We start from the raw sequence: 18819 nt of genomic DNA, 5'->3' as shown, positions 1-18819 counted from the left end.
CTCGTGGTTCCACAGCTCCTCCTCCTCTTTTGTGTGGAGGAAATATGCGGAGCACATGACGTTTCTGACGGTCACATGACTCCTGGGGGCGGGAGGGGTCACATGACAACTCGGCCGGAGTGTCACACGACTCCTAGGGGCGGGGTCACACGACTCCAAGGGCGGGGTCACACGACTCCAAGGGCGGGGTCACACGATATATATATTTAGAGACGGAGCCGGGATGTTACTCAGGAAATTTCTACTCAACTCAGATCCCTGCGGCTCTGCAGCAACACGGGCGACACCATGAGCACAGGTAAGAGGGGGGGGGACGGGCGACACCATGAGCGCAGGTAAGAGGGGGGACGGGCGACACCATGAGCACAGGTAAGAGGGGGGGACGGGCGACACCATGAGCACAGGTAAGAGGGGGGGGGACGGGCGACACCATGAGCACAGGTAAGAGGGGGGGGGACGGGCGACACCATGAGCACAGGTAAGAGGGGGGGGGGGGACGGGCGACACATGAGCACAGGTAAGAGGGGGGGACGGGCGACACCATGAGCACAGGTAAGAGGGGGGGGGGGGACGGGCGACACCATGAGCACAGGTAAGAGGGGGGGGACGGGCGACACCATGAGCACAGGTAAGAGGGGGGGGGGACGGGCGACACCATGAGCACAGGTAAGAGGGGGGGGGACGGGCGACACCATGAGCACAGGTAAGAGGGGGGGGGACGGCGACACCATGAGCACAGGTAAGAGGGGGGGACGGGCGACACATGAGCACAGGTAAGAGGGGGGGGGACGGGCGACACCATGAGCACAGGTAAGAGGGGGGGGGACAGGCGACACCATGAGCACAGGTAAGAGGGGGGGGGACGGGCGACACCATGAGCACAGGTAGAGGGGGGAGACGGGCGACACCATGAGCACAGGTAAGAGGGGGGGGACGGGCGACACCATGAGCACAGGTAAGGGGGGGGGGACGGGCGACACCATGAGCACAGGTAAGAGGGGGGGGGGACGGGGCGACACCATGAGCACAGGTAAGAGGGGGGGGGACGGGCGACACCATGAGCACAGGTAAGAGGGGGGGGGGGGACGGGCGACACCATGAGCACAGGTAAGAGGGGGGGGACGGGCGACACCATGAGCACAGGTAAGAGGGGGGGGGGGACGGGCGACACATGAGCACAGGTAAGAGGGGGGGGGGGGACGGGCGACACCATGAGCACAGGTAAGAGGGGGGGGGGGGGACGGGCGACACCATGAGCACAGGTAAGAGGGGGGGGGACGGGCGACACCATGAGCACAGGTAAGAGGGGGGGGCACGGGCGACACCATGAGCACAGGTAAGAGGGGGGGGACGGGCGACACCATGAGCACAGGTAAGAGGGGGGGGACGGGCGACACCATGAGCACAGGTAAGAGGGGGGGGACGGGCGACACCATGAGCACAGGTAAGGGGGGGGGGGACAGGCGACACCATGAGCACAGGTGAAGGGGGGGGGACAGGCGACACCATGAGCACAGGTAAGGGGGGGGGACGGGCGACACCATGAGCACAGGTAAGGGGGGGGGACGGGCGGACACCATGAGCACAGGTAAGAGGGGGGGGGACGGGCGACACCATGAGCACAGGTAAGAGGGGGGGGGACGGGCGACACCATGAGCACAGGTAAGAGGGGGGGGGGGACGGGCGACACCATGAGCACAGGTAAGAGGGGGGGACGGGCGACAGGCGACACCATGAGCACAGGTAAGGGGGGGACGGGCGACACCATGAGCACAGGTAAGGGGGGGGACGGGCGACACCATGAGCACAGGTAAGAGGGGGGGGACGGGCGACACCATGAGCACAGGTAAGAGGGGGGGGACGGGCGACACCATGAGCACAGGTAAGAGGGGGGGACGGGCGACACATGAGCACAGGTAAGAGGGGGGGGACGGGCGACACCATGAGCACAGGTAAGAGGGGGGGGGACGGGCGACACCATGAGCACAGGTAAGGGGGGGGGGGGGGCGACACCATGAGCACAGGTAAGAGGGGGGGGGACGGGCGACACCATGAGCACAGGTAAGAGGGGGGGCCGCACCATGAGCACAGGTAAGAGGGGGGGGGGGCCGCACCATGAGCACAGGTAAGAGGGGGGGGGGCCGCACCATGAGCACAGGTAAGAGGGGTGGGGGCCGCACCATGAGCACAGGTAAGAGGGGGGGGCCGCACCATGAGCACAGGTAAGAGGGGGGGGACGGGCCACACCATGAGCACAGGTAAGAGGGGGGGGACGGGCCACACCATGAGCACAGGTAAGAGGGGGGGGACGGGCGACACCATGAGCACAGGTAAGAGGGGGGGGGGACGGGCGACACCATGAGCACAGGTAAGAGGGGGGGGACGGGCGACACCATGAGCACAGGTAAGAGGGGGGGGGGGACGGGCGACACATGGCACAGGTAAGAGGGGGGGGACGGGCGACACCATGAGCACAGGTAAGAGGGGGGGGGACGGGCGACACCATGAGCACAGGTAAGAGGGGGGGGACGGGCGACACCATGAGCACAGGTAAGAGGGGGGGGACGGGCGACACCATGAGCACAGGTAAGAGGGGGGGGGGGGGGGCGACACCATGAGCACAGGTAGAGGGGGGGGGGGGGCGACACCATGAGCACAGGTAAGAGGGGGGGGGGGGCGACACCATGAGCACAGGTAAGAGGGGGGGACGGGCGACACCATGAGCACAGGTAAGAGGGGGGGGGACGGGCGACACCATGAGCACAGGTAAGAGGGGGGGGACGGGCGACACCATGAGCACAGGTAAGAGGGGGGGGGACGGGCGACACCATGAGCACAGGTAAGAGGGGGGGGGGACGGGCGACACCATGAGCACAGGTAAGAGGGGGGGACGGGCGACACATGAGCACAGGTAAGAGGGGGGGACGGGCGACACCATGAGCACAGGTAAAAGGGGGGGGGGGACCGGGCGACACCATGAGCACAGGTAAGAGGGGGGGGGACGGGCGACACCATGAGCACAGGTAAGGGGGGGGGGCGACACCATGAGCACAGGTAAGAGGGGGGGGGGACGGGCGACACCATGAGCACAGGTAAGAGGGGGCGGACGGGCGACACCATGAGCACAGGTAAGAGGGGGGGGGGACGGGCGACACCATGAGCACAGGTAAGAGGGGGGGGACGGGCGACACCATGAGCACAGGTAAGAGGGGGGGGACGGGCGACACCATGAACACGGGTAAGAGGGGGGGGGGGGACGGGCGACACCATGAGCACGGGTAAGAAGGGGGGGGGGCGACACCATGAGCACGGGTAAGAAGGGGGGGGCGACACCATGAGCACAGGTAAGAGGGGGGGGGGGGCGACACCATGAGCACAGGTAAGAGGGGGGGCGGGGCGACACCATGAGCACAGGTAAGAGGCGGGCGACACCATGAGCACAGGTAAGAGGGGGCGACACCATGAGCACAGGTAAGAGGGGGGACGGTCGACACCATGAGCACAGGTAAGGGGGGGGACGGGCGACACCATGAGCACAGGTAAGAGGGGGGACGGGCGACACCATGAGCACAGGTAAGAGGGGGGGCGGGCGACACCATGAGCACAGGTAAGAGGGGGGGGGCGGGCGACACCATGAGCACAGGTAAGAGGGGGGGGGGCGGGCGACACCATGAGCACAGGTAAGAGGGGGGGGCGGGCGACACCATGAGCACAGGTAAGAGGGGGGGGGACGGGCGACACCATGAGCACAGGTGAGGGGGGGGGGACGGGCGACACCATGAGCACAGGTGGGGGGGACGGGCGACACCATGAGCACAGGTAAGAGGGGGGACACCGTGAGCACAGGTGAGGGGGACACCGTGAGCACAGGTGAGGGGACGAGGGGGACACCGTGAGCACAGGTGAGGGGACGAGGGGGACACCGTGAGAACAGGTGAGGGGACGGGGGGGGGACACCGTGAGCACAGGTGAGGGGAACGGGGGGGGGGGACACCATGAGCACAGGTGAGGGGACGGGGGGAAACCATGAGAACAGGTGAGAGGGGGGACGGGGGAAACCATGAGCACAGGTGAGGAGGGGGGGGGGGGGAAGATACTGTGTCCAGGTGAGAAGGGGGGGGGGGGATGGTACACATGAGTACATTAGGGTGGTGTACGGTCAGTATGGTACAATAGGGGGGGTCGGTCAGCTGGTTAGTATTGCAGAGTGAACAGCAGCTGATTGATACCACACCATGAGGGTCAGCAGGTTAGTGTGATCGGGTGGATTGTGGCTGTGGTGAGGGTTGGCTGCGGAGTAGAGTACGGTGAGGGTCAGCAGATTAGTGTGATTGGGGTGGATTGTGGCTGTGGTGTGTTGGCTGCGGAGTAGAGTACGGTGAGGGTCAGCAGGTTAGTGTGGGTGGATTGTGGCTGTGGTGAGGGTTGGCTGCGGAGTACAGTATGGCGAGGGTCAGATGATTTAAGTGATTGGGTGGATTGTGGCTGTGGTGAGGGTTGGCTGCGGAGTAGAGTACGGTGAGGGTCAGCAGGTTAGTGTGGGTGGATTGTGGCTGTGGTGAGGGTTGGCTGAGGAGTAGAGTGGTGAGGGTCAGCAGGTTAGTGTGGGTGGATTGTGGCTGTGGTGAGGGTTGGCTGAGGAGTAGAGTATGGTGAGGGTCAGCAGGTTAGTGTGGGTGGATTGTGGCTGTGGTGAGGGTTGGCTGAGGAGTAGAGTATGGTGAGGGTCAGCAGGTTAGTGTGGGTGGATTGTGGCTGTGGTGAGGGTTGGCTGTAGAGTATGGTGAGGGTCAGCAGGTTAGTGTGGGTGGATTGTGGCTGTGGTGAGGGTTGGCTGTAGAGTATGGTGAGGGTCAGCAGGTTAGTGTGGGTGGATTGTGGCTGTGGTGAGGGTTGGCTGCGGAGTAGAGTATGGTGAGGGTCAGCTGGTTAGTGTGATTGGGTGGATTGTGGCTGTGGTGAGGGTTGGCTGCGGAGTAGAGTATGGTGAGGGTCAGCAGGTTAGTGTGGGTGGATTGTGGCTGTGGTGAGGGTTGGCTGTAGAGTATGGTGAGGGTCAGCAGGTTAGTGTGGGTGGATTGTGGCTGTGGTGAGGGTTGGCTGCGGAGTAGAGTATGGTGAGGGTCAGCTGGTTAGTGTGATTGGGTGGATTGTGGCTGTGGTGAGGGTTGGCTGCGGAGTAGAGTATGGTGAGGGTCAGCAGGTTAGTGTGGGTGGATTGTGGCTGTGGTGAGGGTTGGCTGTAGAGTATGGTGAGGGTCGGCATGTTAGTGTGGGTGGATTGTGGCTGTGGTGAGGGTTGGCTGTAGAGTATGGTGAGGGTCAGCAGGTTAGTGTGGGTGGATTGTGGCTGTGGTGAGGGTTGGCTGTAGAGTATGGTGAGGGTCAGCAGGTTAGTGTTGCTGTGGTGAGGGTTGGCTGTAGAGTATGGTGAGGGTCAGCAGGTTAGTGTGGGTGGATTGTGGCTGTGGTGAGGGTTGGCTGCGGAGTAGAGTATGGTGAGGGTCAGCTGGTTAGTGTGATTGGGTGGATTGTGGCTGTGGTGAGGGTTGGCTGCGGAGTAGAGTATGGTGAGGGTCAGCAGGTTAGTGTGGGTGGATTGTGGCTGTGGTGAGGGTTGGCTGTAGAGTATGGTGAGGGTCGGCAGGTTAGTGTGGGTGGATTGTGGCTGTGGTGAGGGTTGGCTGTAGAGTATGGTGAGGGTCAGCAGGTTAGTGTGGGTGGATTGTGGCTGTGGTGAGGGTTGGCTGTAGAGTATGGTGAGGGTCAGCAGGTTAGTGTTGCTGTGGTGAGGGTTGGCTGTAGAGTACGGTGAGGGTCAGCAGGTTAGTGTGGGTGGATTGTGGCTGTGGTGAGGGTTGGCTGTAGAGTATGGTGAGGGTCAGCAGGTTAGTGTGGGTGGATTGTGGCTGTGGTGAGGGTTGGCTGCGGAGTAGAGTATGGTGAGGGTCAGCAGGTTAGTGTGGGTGGATTGTGGCTGTGGTGAGGGTTGGCTGCGGAGTAGAGTATGGTGAGGGTCAGCTGGTTAGTGTTATTGGGTGGATTGTGGCTGTGGTGAGGGTTGGCTGCGGAGTAGAGTATGGTAAGGGTCAGCAGGTTAGTGTGGGTGGATTGTGGCTGTGGTGAGGGTTGGCTGCGGAGTAGAGTATGGTAAGGGTCAGCAGGTTAGTGTGGGTGGATTGTGGCTGTGGTGAGGGTTGGCTGCGGAGTAGAGTACGGTGAGGGTCAGCAGGTTAGTGTGGGTGGATTGTGGCTGTGGTGAGGGTTGGCTGCGGAGTAGAGTATGGTGAGGGTCAGCAGGTTAGGTTCTTACAGCCGTTGTCCTCCTAAACAGACCATACAAGTTCCTCTTTATAAATCTATTAGATCTGATCTGGCAGTGGAATTATCTGTAGGGTGAACGTGATAAAAATGGTGGTTTTACCTAAGTTGTTGTATTTGTTCAGATCACTGCCTATTCCTGTAAGCGCGATTTACTTGCTTTGCAAAGGGACGCCATTAATTATATTTGGGCGAACGGCCGCGTATTTCCAGGCGAATCACGCATATAATAGGAAGTCGGGTGGCTTGTCGGTACCAGATTTTCTTAAGTACTATTATGCTGCACGATTGGCACAAGTAGCGTTGGTGAACGCTCCGGATAGAGCACCTCGCTGGACGAGACTGGAGGACTCCTTATTGTCCCCTTATTCCTATACATCCTTGATGTGGACCTCATGCCCTACACTGGTCCCTACGTCGGCACAGATTGCCCTCTACTCGTTGTCTCTCTGGTTCGCTTCAAATTCCGCTTGCAATCCTCCGCTTCTCCTCTGACTCCTTTTCTTTGCCACCCTCTTTTTTGCCTGGACTTACTCCTTCCCTTTTCCACTGGTGGATTGATGACAAACTGTTACGACTCTATGACTTTTTTGACCATCGTTTGATGCGCACATTAACGTCTCTTAAACGAAGATATGACATGCCTGACGGTGAATCCTTTAGAGCCCGCCAGATATTTTCCTATTCTCGTACTGTTCTGGGTAACACGACTACACTACACCCTACTATGTATGAAGCTTTCATTCTCTATAGACCCTTGGATGTCGGGCTCCTCTCCCTAGTGTATGCTCATATTAATGATCCCCCTACTGATCAGAAACTGCCCTTCATGTTAGCGTGGGAAGCGGACCTGCATCACACCTTGTCTCTGCCTCAATGGAGGGAGGGTTGTGTGGTTTTGGGGAAGTGGAGTTGGCAAGTGACATTGATGGAGACAGCATTGAAGGTTCTGCACCGTGTATACATGGTTCCCTCGCGACTTCACTCGATTTACCCCGAAGTTTCCCCTCCATGTTTCCGTGGGTGTGGTCAAAGGGGAACCATGTATCATATATGGTGGGGTTGTCCGGTGGTGGTGGGCCTTTGGACGACTGTATTAGATCTTTTAGGCTCCCTTTTGGATACTTATGTGTCACGTACCCCGGCTTTTTGCTTGCTTGGTACTAAGCCACAGAGAATGACCTTTAGTCACTTTCGTCTTGCTCAATTTATCTTGATGGCTACTAGAATCTATATAGCATCGCAATGGAAGAAACCCTTCTTAGATTTTGAAAGGGTGGTGGATAGAGTTAACCTCATTATGCTCAACGAACAGTTATCTGCTATTAGAGATGATGCTGTGTCCTCCTTTGATCGTTTGTGGGAACCGTGGTTATCTTCAGCCCATTGTCCTAATGTCCGATGCAGTTTATCGCTTTATTGATCTCTGTGTTGAGGGGAGGGAGGGACTCTATTGTGCACTGTCGAGGATGACCAGCCGTCAAACACCGTATACCTTTTTTCTGCCGCTATGATTTTGTGCCAATTATTGTGTTGTAAATATCTGATGCATCACTTGTACCAATTGTTACTTTGGTTATGGCCTAGTTGGGCCGTTGGTTCCTTTTCATGATTTCAATGCTTTTCCTTGCATGTAATCTGTAAGCCGATCAATAAAGCATCTTTGTTTGACTCTTAAACAGACCATACAAGTAACGGATGTAAACTGATGACATTTAGTGGCCTCCCTGTTTCATCAGTTTTTCATCCGTTAGTATGAAACATCAGCCGCCCCCCCCCCCAGACTTCTGCAGCCGGGACTACTACCACCATCATGGAATGGACTTGTTTCCATGATGGGAGTAGTAGTTCCCGGCTGTGGGAGTCTAGTTTGTACTACTACCCCATCATGGAACAGTCTGTAGTTCAGGGGCTGAGGGATAGATTGCACTGGGTCTCACTCCTGGGGAGCGTGCTGCACCCCCCAATTGTACCCGTTCTCCCCCTTATAAAGATGAGGCTGTAATTATCATCATAGGTTATAACCGACAGAGACATAATGAGGAAAATCCATAAATTCGTTAATCAGACAATGTGATTTATCTGCAAATTATGGTGGAAAATAAGTATTTGGTGAATAAGAAAAGTTCCTCAATACTTTGTTATATCCCCTTTGTTGGCAATGACAGCGGTCACATGTTTTCTGTCTTCACAAGGTTCTCACACACTGTTGGCAATGACAGCGGTCACATGTTTTCTGTCTTCACAAGGTTCTCACACACTGTTGCTAGTATTTTGGCCCATTCCTCCATGCAGATCTCCTCTAGAGCAGTGATGTTTTGAGGCTGTCGCTGGGCAACACAGACTTTCAACTCCCTCCAAAGGTTTTCTATGGGGTTGAGATCTGGAGACTGGCTAGGCCACTCCAGGACCTTGAAATGCTTCTTACAAAGCCACTCCTTCATTTCCTGGGCGGTGTGTTTGGGATCCTTGTCATGCTGAAAGACCCAGCCACGTTTCATCCTCAATGCCCTTGCTGATGGAAGGAGGTTTTCACTCAAAATCTCACAATACATGGCCCCATTCATTCTTTCCATTACACGGATCAGTCATCCTGGTCCCTGAGCAGAGAAACAGCCCCAAAGCATGATGTCTCCGCCCCCATGCTTCACAGTAGGTATGGTGTTCTTTGGATGCAATCAGTATTCTTTCTCCTCCAAACACGACGAGTTGAGTTTTTACCAAAAAGTTCTACATTGGTTTCATCTGACCATATGACAGATTTCCAATCCTCTTCTGGGTCATCCAAATGCTCTCTAGCAAACTTCAGACGGGCCCGGACATGTACTGGTTTAAGCAGGGGGACACGTCTGGCACTGCATGATTTGAGTCCCTGGCGGTGTAGCGTGTTACTGATGGTAGCCTTTGTTACTTTGGTCCCAGCTCTCTGCAGGTCATTCACTAGGTTCCCCCCTATGTGGTTTGGGGATTTTTGCTCACCGTTCTTGTGATCATTTTGACCCCACGGGGTGAGATCTTGCATGGAGCCCCAGATGGAGGGAGATGATCAGTGGTCTTGTATATCTTCCATTTTCTAATAATTGCTCCCACAGTTGAATTCTTCACACCAAGCTGCTTGCCTATTGCAGATTCAGTCTTCCCAGCCAGGTGCAGGTCTACAATTTTGTTTCTGGTGTCCTTCGCCAGCTCTTTGATCTTGGGCATAGTGGAGTTTGGAGTGTGACTGAGGTTGTGGACAGGTGTCGTTTATACTGATAACAAGTTCAAACAGGAGCCATTAATACAGGTAACGAGTGGAGGACAGGAGACTCTTAACCACTTAGGGACCGAGGGCGTACCTGTACGCCCGTGGGAATTTTGGTCCCCGCCGGGTGGGGACCGGACCGGGGTGACTGCTAATATCAGCAGGCACCCCATGCAAATGCCAAGGACCCCCCCCCCCCCCCGTCAGCGATCGCTGCAAAACGCCGGTGAATTCACACCGGTGATTCCGGGTCTCCAGTGACCCGGAAAATAAAGGGAATCAGGGGTTGTCCAAGACACCCACGATCCCCCTGAAGGGATAGGAGTGAGGTGGCAGGGGTGCCACCTCTTCTATTGGTCATACAAATTGTGGTCTCTAAACTGTAGCCCTCCGGATGTTGCAAAACTGCAAATCCCAGCATGCCCAAACAGCTGTCTCGGCATGCTGGGAGTTGTAGTTGCATACCTCCAGCTGTTGCATAACTACATCCCCCCAGCATGCCCTTCATCGATCAGTACATGCTGGGAGTTGTAGTTTAACAGCTGGAGCCACACTGGTTGGAAAATACTGAGTTAAGTAACAGAACCTAACTGAAGGTTTTCCAACCAGTGTGCCTCCAGCTGTTGCAAAAGTACAATTCCCAGTATGCAAGGTCTGTCAGTACATGCTGGGAGTTGTAGTTTTGCAACAGCTGGAGGTTTGCCCGCCCATGTTAATGTACAGGGTATAAATAATCAAACTGACAGGTTTACAGTAAGTTTCCTGCTTCAAGTTTGGGCTGTGGCAAATTTTTCGCCGCAGTGCAAACTCCTAGCGGGAAAGTCACCGTAACCCGCCAGTGCAAATGTACCCTAAAAACTCTACACTACCACATAATAAAGGGTAAAACACTACATATACACCCCCTTACACTGTTTCCCCCCCCCCTCAAAAAAACGTATCGTACCGCAGTGTTTCCTAAATGGAGCCTACAGCTGTTGCTAAACTACAACTCACAGCATTTCTGGACAGCCACTGACTGTCCAGGCATGCTGGGAGTTTAGCAACAGCTGGAGGCACCCTGTTAGGGGTATTCTATGCCAGTGATTCCCATTGTCCACCCCTATGCAATCCCTAATTTAGTCCTCAAATGCGCATGGCGCTCTCTCACTTCGGAGCCCTGTCGTATTTTAAGGAAATAGTTTAGGGCCACATATGGGGTATTTCCGTACTCAGGAGAAATTGCGTTACAATTTTTGGGGGCAAGTTGGGGTCTACACCAGCCTGTTAGTAGTTTCCCCTTTTACCGCTTGTGAAAATAAAAAGTATGGGGCAACACCAGCATGTAAGTATAAAATAAATTTGTACCGCAATTTCTCCTGAGTATGGAAATACCCCATATGTGGGCGTAAAATGCTCTGCAGGCGCACAACAAGGCTCAGGAGTGAGAGTGCACTATGTACATTTGAGGCCTAAATTGGTGATTTGCACAGGGGTGGATGATTTTACAGCGGTTGTGACATAAATGCAAAATACCCACATGTGACCCCATTTTGGAAACTACACCCCTCACGGAACGTAACAAGGGGTATAGTGCGCCTTAACACCCCACAGGTGTTTGAAGAAGTTGGATGGGAAAATGGGAACAAAAAAAAAATTTTACTAAAATGCTGGTGTTACCCTAAATTTTTCATTTTCACAAGGGAAAATAGGAAAAAAAAAGCCCCCCCCCCCCAAAAAATGTGTAACCCCATTTCTTCTGAGTAAGAACATACCCCATATGTGGATGTAAAGTGCTCTGCTGGCGCACTACAATGCTCAGGAGAGAGGGAGTGCCATTGGGATTTTTGAGAGAATTAGGCTGGAATTGAAGGCTACGTGTGTTTACAAAGCCCCCATAGTGCCAGAACAATGGACCCCCACATGTGACCCCATTTTTGGAAACTACACCCCTCACATAATGTCATAAGGGGTGCAGTGAGTATTTACGCCCCACAGGTGTCTACAGTTTTCATTTTCACGGACCACTGTTCCAAAGATCTGTCACGCCAGTGGGGTGTAAATACTCACTGCACCCCTTATTAAATTCTGTGAGGGGTGTAGTTTCCAAAATGGGGTCACATGTGGTGGGGTCCACTGTTCTGGCACCACGGGGGGCTTTGTAACCGCACATGGCCCCTGACTCCCATTCCAAACAAATTCTCTCTCCAAAAGTCAGCAGGTTAGTATGATGGGGTGAATTGTGGTTGTGGTGAGGGATGGCTGCTGAGTACGGTGAGGGGCAGCAGGTTAGTATGATGGGGTGAATTGTGGTTGTGGTGAGGGATGGCTGCTGAGTACGGTGAGGGTCCACTGGTGGTTCCTCCTGGATTGACCCAGTGTCTTACACTCAGAAGGTGCCGTCATCTCCTACGATGATGTGAAGAAGCTGATTGGCTCTGGAGACATCCAGATATTTGACGTCAGGACGGTGGAGGAAGTGACCAATGGGAGGATTCCCGGCTCCGTAAATATTCCAGGTATGATGTGAGGAGGATGATGGGAGTTATTGTCCTTGTACGGTCCCGGGGTGTAGACATATTTAATGTCCAGATTATTCTCCTCTGTTCTTCCAGTCACAGAAATAGAAGATGCCCTGAAGATGGATCCTGAAGCCTTCAAAGAGAAGTACCACGTGGCCAAACCACAGCCCAATGACCACAACCTCGTGTTCCACTGCCAGATGGGCCGTAGGGGGCAGAAGGCCACAGACATCGCCCTGGGCCTGGGATACCAGCAGTAAGTGTCCTGTCCAGCAGTGTGTACCCACAGGGATGATGAATGTTGTGGTGCAGGCTGGCTGGGAGTAGTAGTTCTGTAGGTTGAGGAGGATGTCATGTAGCAGGGTTATACTGGGCGGACAGTCTAATGCGCTTGTAGAGGAGATGCCGACCGGAACGATCCAATTAACTTTGTCTCTATAGTAAGAGGGCTCATCGTGGTGCAGATACTGTGGCAGGAGACCTATAGTCACAGAGGAGGGCTCATCGTGGTGCAGATACTGTGGCAGGAGACCTATAGTCAGAGGAGGGCTCATCGTGGTGCAGATACTGTGGCAGGAGACCTATAGTCACAGAGGAGGGCTCATCGTGGTGCAGATACTGTGGCAGGAGACCTATAGTCAGAGGAGGGCTCATCGTGGTGCAGATACTGTGGCAGGAGACCTATAGTCACAGAGGAGGGCTCATCGTGGTGCAGATACTGTGGCAGGAGACCTATAGTCACAGAGGAGGGCTCATCGTGGTGCAGATACTGTGGCAGGAGACCTATAGTCAGAGGAGGGCTCATCGTGGTGCAGATACTGTGGCAGGAGACCTATAGTCACAGAGGAGGGCTCATCGTGGTGCAGATACTGTGGCAGGAGACCTATAGTCACAGAGGAGGTCTCATCGTGGTGCAGATACTGTGGCAGGAGACCTATAGTCAGAGGGGGGCTCATCGTGGTGCAGATACTGTGGCAGGAGACCTATAGTCACAGAGGAGGGCTCATCGTGGTGCAGATACTGTGCCAGGAGACCTATAGAGTAACAGGAGGGCTCATCGTGGTGCAGATACTGTGGCAGGAGACCTATAGAGTCACACAACACTAACTCTAAGCGCAGGCCCACAGAAAAGTGTAGGCAGAGGGGCCCTTGTTCAGCTCTTCTCTGGTTAAGACTATGGGGACACTTATCAATGGGTCTTTAGTGAGGTTTTTGACACTTATTATATTTCTCACAATCAGATCTCCATAAGTCCCTTCAGGACGCCATTTTGTAGCGCTTCTTCTCTTTGTGCCCTTTTTCATACACATTGTGGAACCACCGACAGTAACTGGTCTGAGGCGGTGGTCACCCCATGATTCTTTAATATGGTGAGCGGATCTGGCTGGGAGATGTGAAAAGCGGTTGTTCCAGTCCCCCAGCCGGACATGGACCCCTATCTCATTTACGAGCCAACCGGAGTCTGATGGTGACGGCGTTCGGCTCATTTTTGCCCCGTATCCGGTTTTGTGACCGGTCTGAAAACTGTGGTATACTAAAACGAGCCGACCACAGTCAGTAGGACTCAGTCTGCTTTTTCACCGGATCCGGTAACTGCAAAACGTGGTGTGAATGGCGCCTTAGAGGTGCTGCTCATATAATGGACACAAAGGACCCCAGACTAACAGGACATATAGTGGATTGTGTACAGTAAGGACGACTCGTTTCGGCACTAGCTCGTTCCTTCCTCAGGGCCACCAAGTATATTCTAGGCAAAAACATAAAATCCTATTCACTATCACATAAGGGGAACACGGCACATAGTACATGGGATGTACTAATAATAATAAGGGGACGATGGCACATAGTACATGTGATGTAATAATAATAAGGGGAAGACGGCACAGTACATGAGATAATAATAAGGGGAAGACGGCACATAGTACATGGGATGTAATAATAATAAGGGGAAGACGGCACATAGTACATGGGATGTAATAATAATAAGGGGAAGACGGCACATAGTACATGGGATAATAATAAGGGAAAGACGGCACATAGTACATGGGATGTAATAATAATAAGGGGAAGACGGCACATATTATTATTACATCCCATGTACTATGTGCCGTCTTCCCCTTATTATTATTATTACATCCCATGTACTATGTGCCGTCTTTCCCTTATTATTATCCCATGTACTATGTGCCGTCTTTCCCTTATTATTATCCCATGTACTATGTGCCGTCTTCCCCTTATTACATCCCATGTACTATGTGCCGTCTTCCCCTTATTACATCCCATGTACTATGTGCCGTCTTCCCCTTATTATTATCCCATGTACTATGTGCCGTCTTCCCCTTATTACATCCCATGTACTATGTGCCGTCTTCCCCTTATTACATCCCATGTACTATGTGCCGTCTTCCCCTTATTACATCCCATGTACTATGTGCCGTCTTCCCCTTATTATTATTACATCCCATGTACTATGTGCCGTCTTCCCCTTATTACATCCCATGTACTATGTGCCGTCTTCCCCTTATTATTATTACATCCCATGTACTATGTGCCGTCTTCCCCTTATTACATCCCATGTACTATGTGCCGTCTTCCCCTTATTACATCCCATGTACTATGTGCCGTCTTCCCCTTATTACATCCCATGTACTATGTGCCGTCTTCCCCTTATTATTATCCCATGTACTAAGGGGAAGACGGCACATAGTACATGGGATGTAATAATAATAAGGGGAAGACGGCACATAGTACATGGGATGTAATAAGGGGAAGACGGCACATAGTACATGGGATGTAATAAGAGGAAGACGGCACATATTATTATTACATCCCATGTACTATGTGCCGTCTTCCCCTTATTATTATTACATCCCATGTACTATGTGCCGTCTTTCCCTTATTATTATCCCATGTACTATGTGCCGTCTTTCCCTTATTATTATCCCATGTACTATGTGCCGTCTTCCCCTTATTATTATCCCATGTACTATGTGCCGTCTTCCCCTTATTATTATCCCATGTACTATGTGCCGTCTTCCCCTTATTATTACATCCCATGTACTATGTGCCGTCTTCCCCTTATTATTATCATCACATGTACTATGTGCCGTCTTCCCCTTATTCCATCCCATGTACTATGTGCCGTCTTCCCCTTATTACTATATCATATGTACTATGTGCCGTGTTACCCTTAGTATATATTTATTATTATTCATGTAGTGCTGATGAGTTCTTCTTACCTTACCACGTAAATGTATACAGTCTAGTGTGTACAGTATATAATGTATCATGTAATTCTGTAGAATGAATTATATGGGGAGACGTGGACGTTATCTGGGATCTACAATCATTACTTATTATGGGAAAACACGCGGACACCAGACGGGGGCGCTGCGCTAAAGAGGATTAGGAAGAAATGGAGGGAAGACCTGGGGAGGAGATCCTGCTGTGCCGGGAGCGCGTACAAGGCCAACATTATGTCCATACGTCCCTGCCAGAGGACGCCGATTACTGAAGGGGGCCGGTGAGAGGGGATCGCCCCTAATTATGTCCCTCTTTATTACACTCATTAATATTCGGGTGTAATTAGGGGCGATCCCCTCTCACCGGCCCCCTTCAGTAATCGGCGTCCTCTGGGGTGTACGCTGTGATGGTGGCTCTCTCCTGTGGGGGGGGTGTACACTGATGGTGGCTCTCTCCTGTGGGGGGGGGGTGTACACTGATGGTGGCTCTCTCCTGTGGGGGGGTGTACACTGTGATGGTGGCTCTCTCCTGTGGAGGGGGGGGGGGTGTACACTGTGATGGTGGCTCTCTCCTGTGGGGGGGGGGGTGTACACTGTGATGGTGGCTCTCTCCTGTGGGGGGGGGGGGGGTGTACACTGATGGTGGCTCTCTCCTGTGGGGGGGGGGGGTGTACACTGTGATGGTGGCTCTCTCCTGTGGGGGGGGGTGTACACTGTGATGGTGGCTGTCTCCTGTGGGGGGGGGGGGGTGTACACTGATGGTGGCTCTCTCCTGTGGGGGGTGTACACTGATGGTGGCTCTCTCCTGTGGGGGGGGGGGGTGTACACTGATGGTGGCTCTCTCCTGTGGGGGGGGGGTGTACACTGATGGTGGCTCTCTCCTGTGTTTGGGGGGGGGGGGTGTACACTGATGGTGGCTCTCTCCTGTGGGGAGGGGGGGGGGGTGTACACTGTGATGGTGGCTCTCTCCTGTGGGGGGGGGGGTGTACACTGTGATGGTGGCTCTCTCCTGTGGGGGGGGGGGGTGTACACTGTGATGGTGCCTCTCTCCTGTGGGGGGGGTGTACACTGTGATGGTGCCTCTCTTGTGGGGGGGGGGGTGTACACTGTGATGGTGGCTCTCTCCTGTGGGGGGGGTGGTGTACACTGTGATGGTGGCTCTCTCCTGTGGGGGGGGTGGTGTACACTGTGATGGTGGCTCTCTCCTGTGGGGGGGGGGGTGTACACTGTGATGGTGGCTCTCTCCTGTGGGGGGGGGGGGGGTACACTGATGGTGGCTCTCTCCTGTGGGGGGGGGGGTGTACACTGATGGTGGCTCTCTCCTGTGGGGGGGGTGTACACTGATGGTGGCTCTCTCCTGTGGGGGGGGGGGGTGTACACTGATGGTGGCTCTCTCCTGTGTGGGGGGGGGGGGGGAGGGGTGTACACTGATGGTGGCTCTCTCCTGTGGGGGGGGGGGGGGGTGTACACTGTGATGGTGGCTCTCTCCTGTGGGGGGGGGGGGGGGGTGTACACTGTGATGGTGGCTCTCTCCTGTGGGGGGGGGGGGTGTACACTGTGATGGTGGGCTCTCTCCTGTGGGGGGTGTACACTGTGATGGTGGCTCTCTCCTGTGGGGGGGGGGGGGGTGTACACTGTGATGGTGGCTCTCTCCTGTGGGGGGTGGGGTGTACACTGTGATGGTGGCTCTCTCCTGTGGGGGGGGGTGTACACTGTGATGGTGGCTCTCTCCTGTGGGGGGGGGGGGTGTACACTGTGATGGTGGCTCTCTCCTGTGGGGGGTGTACACTGTGATGGTGGCTCTCTCCTGTGGGGGGTGTACACTGTGATGGTGGCTCTCTCCTGTGGGGGGGGGGGGTGTACACTGTGATGGTGGCTCTCTCCTGTGGGGGGTGGGGTGTACACTGTGATGGTGGCTCTCTCCTGTGGGGGGGGGGGGTGTACACTGATGGTGGCTCTCTCCTGTGGGGGGGGGGTGTACACTGATGGTGGCTCTCTCCTGTGTTTTGGGGGGGGGGGGGGTGTACACTGTGATGGTGGCTCTCTCCTGTGGGGGGGGGGGTGTACACTGATGGTGGCTCTCTCCTGTGGGGGGGGGGGGGGGGTGTACACTGATGGTGGCTCTCTCCTGTGGGGGGGGGGGGGGTGTACACTGTGATGGCTCTCTCCTGTGGGGGGGGGGGGGATGTACACTGATGGTGGCTCTCTCCTGTGGGGGGGGGGGTGTACACTGTGATGGTGGCTCTCTCCTGTGGGGGGGGGGGGGGGGGTGTACACTGATGGTGGCTCTCTCCTGTGGGGGTGTACACTGTGATGGTGGCTCTCTCCTGTGGGGGGGGGGTGTACACTGATGGTGGCTCTCTCCTGTGTTTTGGGGGGGGGGGGGGGTGTACACTGTGATGGTGGCTCTCTCCTGTGGGGGGGGGGGGTGTACACTGATGGTGGCTCTCTCCTGTGGGGGGGGGGGGGATGTACACTGATGGTGGCTCTCTCCTGTGGGGGGGGGGTGTACACTGTGATGGTGGCTCTCTCCTGTGGGGGGGGGGGGGGTGTACACTGATGGTGGCTCTCTCCTGTGGGGGTGTACACTGTGATGGTGGCTCTCTCCTGTGGGGGGGGGGGTGTACACTGATGGTGGCTCTCTCCTGTGTTTTGGGGGGGGGGGGGTGTACACTGTGATGGTGGCTCTCTCCTGTGGGGGGGGGGGTGTACACTGATGGTGGCTCTCTCCTGTGGGGGGGGGGGGGTGTACACTGTGATGGCTCTCTCCTGTGGGGGGGGGGGGGGGGATGTACACTGATGGTGGCTCTCTCCTGTGGGGGGGGGGGGTGTACACTGTGATGGTGGCTCTCTCCTGTGGGGGGGGGGGGGGGTGTACACTGATGGTGGCTCTCTCCTGTGGGGGTGTACACTGTGATGGTGGCTCTCTCCTGTGTGTGGGGGGGGGGGGGTGTACACTGATGGTGGCTCTCTCCTGTGTTTGGGGGGGTGTACACTGATGGTGGCTCTCTTCTGTGTGTGTGGGGGGGGGGTGTACACTGATGGTGGCTCTCTCCTGTGGGGGGGGGGGGGGTGTACACTGATGGTGGCTCTCTCCTGTGGGGGGGGGGGGGGGGTGTACACTGATGCGGAGCAGTAATCTCACAAGTTTCTTTCTTTGTGTTTCAGCGCCCGGAATTATCTTGGCGCTTACAAGGAATGGTCAGAAAAAGAAGGAAAATGAAGAAACGCTTCGTCCGTGGCCTCAGATATTCGCTGCTAAATAAATGTCAATTATTCTATAGTTTGTCACATTATTCAGAGTGAATGTTACTGAGGGTCCGATCTGTAACAGTCGGGTGGTGGGGGCAACACAGCAGATAAACCACATGGGCAAGGGGCAGATAAATCTCTGTGCTCCTCTGCCCACGAATCTCTACAGCAACAGTACCACTGCAGTCCACCACGAGGACACGTCCACCAGCCACCACGCTGGTCACGAAGACACGTCCACCAGCCACCACGCTGGTCA

The 18819-nt window shown here is 55.0% G+C and overlaps 1 protein-coding gene across 3 annotated transcripts; it reads left to right on the top strand.

Annotated features, from left to right (window-relative positions):
• The first annotated feature begins 217 nt into the window (after positions 1–217).
• Positions 218–18589, top strand: LOC130323213 (thiosulfate:glutathione sulfurtransferase-like). Of its 3 annotated transcripts, none has more exons than XM_056553131.1 (4): positions 218–298; positions 11941–12063; positions 12160–12322; positions 18477–18589. In XM_056553131.1, exons 1-4 carry the CDS (start codon positions 289–291, stop codon positions 18529–18531), a joined length of 351 nt encoding a protein of 116 aa, XP_056409106.1. In that variant the 5' UTR covers positions 218–288; the 3' UTR covers positions 18532–18589. The 3 variants fall into 3 exon arrangements, with proteins under 3 accessions (XP_056409106.1, XP_056409105.1, XP_056409107.1); XM_056553130.1 differs by having other exon boundaries at positions 11938–12063; XM_056553132.1 differs by lacking the exon at positions 218–298 and adding an exon at positions 3773–3788.
• Positions 18590–18819: the final 230 nt, after the last annotated feature.

Source organism: Hyla sarda, unplaced genomic scaffold, assembly GCF_029499605.1.
Source record: "Hyla sarda isolate aHylSar1 unplaced genomic scaffold, aHylSar1.hap1 scaffold_2440, whole genome shotgun sequence".
Taxonomy (NCBI): Eukaryota; Metazoa; Chordata; class Amphibia; order Anura; family Hylidae; genus Hyla; species Hyla sarda.
This window is presented reverse-complemented; position numbering and strand designations above follow the sequence as displayed.

Excerpts from the sequence above, each read along its gene's own strand:
- LOC130323213 (XM_056553130.1), top strand. Across the intron at positions 12,064-12,159 it reads CGGCTCCGTAAATATTCCAG|TCACAGAAATAGAAGATGCC; the intron begins GTATGATGTGAG and ends CTGTTCTTCCAG. Across the intron at positions 12,323-18,476 it reads CTGGGCCTGGGATACCAGCA|CGCCCGGAATTATCTTGGCG; the intron begins GTAAGTGTCCTG and ends TTTGTGTTTCAG.